We start from the raw sequence: 1,841 nt of genomic DNA, 5'->3' as shown, positions 1-1,841 counted from the left end.
GACAACACTAAATCGCATGCGAAAACCTGACCCAACACCAAAACATTACGAAATTGGTGAACATGAGACAGAAACAAATAGATGCAAACAAATAGAAAACTAGTAATAGAGGGAATAGAAAAATGAACGAGTAATGACCGAGCTAACGACATAACACAAAAGAAAATGTAACAGAAAACTCTTGCGAGGGAGAAAAGCACATCGTGACTGCCCTAAGATGACTATCAAGAGGGAATAATGGCCCTAAAAAGGGCCTTTGAGTTGTGGAAAATAAAACGCTTGCTCAATTTACTTCTTAGCAGCGGCTTTCTTGGCAGGCTTGGTTTTCTTAGCAACAGGCTTCTTTGCGGGAGCCTTCTTTGCGGGAGCTTTCTTAGGTGTCTTCTTAGCTGCTGGCTTCTTTTTAGCTGGCGACTTGGCACCCTTGGGTTTTGCTGTTTTTGTGGCCTTTGCCTTTTTAGCAGCAGCACCTTTCTTGCCACTGGGCTTCTTCTTGGCAGCCACTTTCTTCTTAGCAGCTCCCTTAGGCTTCGCAGGTTTCTTAGCCTTGTCGGATTTAGCTACCTTGAAAGAACCAGAAGCACCGGAGCCTTTAGTCTGGATCAGGGAACCCCCATCAACACCATGTCTCAAAGCAAGCCTCAAGTTGCTCAGGAACTGAGTGTTATTCTCGACGTTGTTGTTTGCCAATATGTGCTTTGCAATGCTGGCTCGAGAGCTACCGTTCCTCTCTTTAAGAGCTGTTATGGCAGCTTTAATCATCTCCTTGAATTTGGGATGTTTGGGTGGTACTTTCTTCTTAGCGGCTTTCTCAGTCATTGTGGTAGATTGTGGTTTACAGAGAAAACGATTATATTTACTGAGCGAATGTCAAACGTGTGATATGAATGGGCAGAGTTACGGCTGGCGATTTATAGCAAACGCGCCGACGTAGTAGAAGTCACCCGGTTGCTGTTGATATGCACAACGTTAACAGTGAACGTTTTCAATGAAATGTGTTTACCAGCCTTACAAAATTAACCAGTTCGGATATTAAAATGTATCTTTATTCGGCAATTTTTTGACAAAATAAAAGAAAACACTTTGTTCTATCATTCCATGTGTTTTTCCAAGTTTTTATATGACGAATTATAGTTAGAAAGCATTTTATATGTAGACAACTCATACTGCTCACAACATGATTACTTGTGAAATTTTAAATAAAATTCCATAATTTATTTAAAAGTATACATTTTTCGTGACCAGAAATTAAGATGAGATCCTATTCTAAATATTCATAACATAATTTTGAAAAAATAAGTTTATTATTTAGATGATATTGTCGTTTGTATTTGAGCAGGTAACACACGTCAGAGTTACGGTTGCAGCCATCAACAACCGTAAGCAACATATTGGAAAGTTTTGTTTGGATGTAAATAAAATTAAAATATTATTGTCAAATAATACAATATATATTGTAAATCGAATCATTATCGTAGTTGTATTTTGATTTTAGAGTTTTAATAATTAGATTAAATTATATAAGTTTGTTTTGCCGCGTTTTCGGCAGGTAGTTTAACTCGCATAATCTTTCTTTCAGTCAAGAAATTAATTGCTAACTGATTACTTAAGAAGACACATCAAAATATTAATTACAAGCTAATAAATTAATTATTGGACAATTTAATTAAGAATTCGGTAACTTCGTGTTGCGAAGGTAAGAGGACTAGCAATATAAATACTGTTCTTTTTAATAAGTTAATCGAAATAAAATATTTACCACCAAAATATCATAATCTTAACTACAGTATGAAACAATATAAAACATCGAAAATATTAAAATACAAAAGTAAAGGAGAAAA

At 35.7% G+C, this 1,841-nt stretch overlaps 1 protein-coding gene across 1 annotated transcript; it reads right to left on the bottom strand.

The window, feature by feature from the left end:
- Positions 1 to 149: 149 nt before the first annotated feature.
- Positions 150 to 868, bottom strand: LOC115222802 (histone H1-like). Its single transcript, XM_029793106.2, has one exon. The coding sequence runs from the start codon at positions 817 to 819 to the stop codon at positions 289 to 291; it is 531 nt and encodes a 176-aa protein (XP_029648966.1). The 5' UTR covers positions 820 to 868; the 3' UTR covers positions 150 to 288.
- Between the last annotated feature and the right edge of the window lie 973 nt (positions 869 to 1,841).

This window comes from Octopus sinensis, linkage group LG21, assembly GCF_006345805.1.
Source record: "Octopus sinensis linkage group LG21, ASM634580v1, whole genome shotgun sequence".
NCBI classification, from domain to species: domain Eukaryota; kingdom Metazoa; phylum Mollusca; class Cephalopoda; order Octopoda; family Octopodidae; genus Octopus; species Octopus sinensis.
This window is presented reverse-complemented; position numbering and strand designations above follow the sequence as displayed.

Coding starts and splice junctions, on each gene's coding strand:
- LOC115222802 (XM_029793106.2), bottom strand. CDS start 819: ATGACTGAGAAAGCCGCTAAGAAGAAAGTACCACCCAAACATCCCAAA.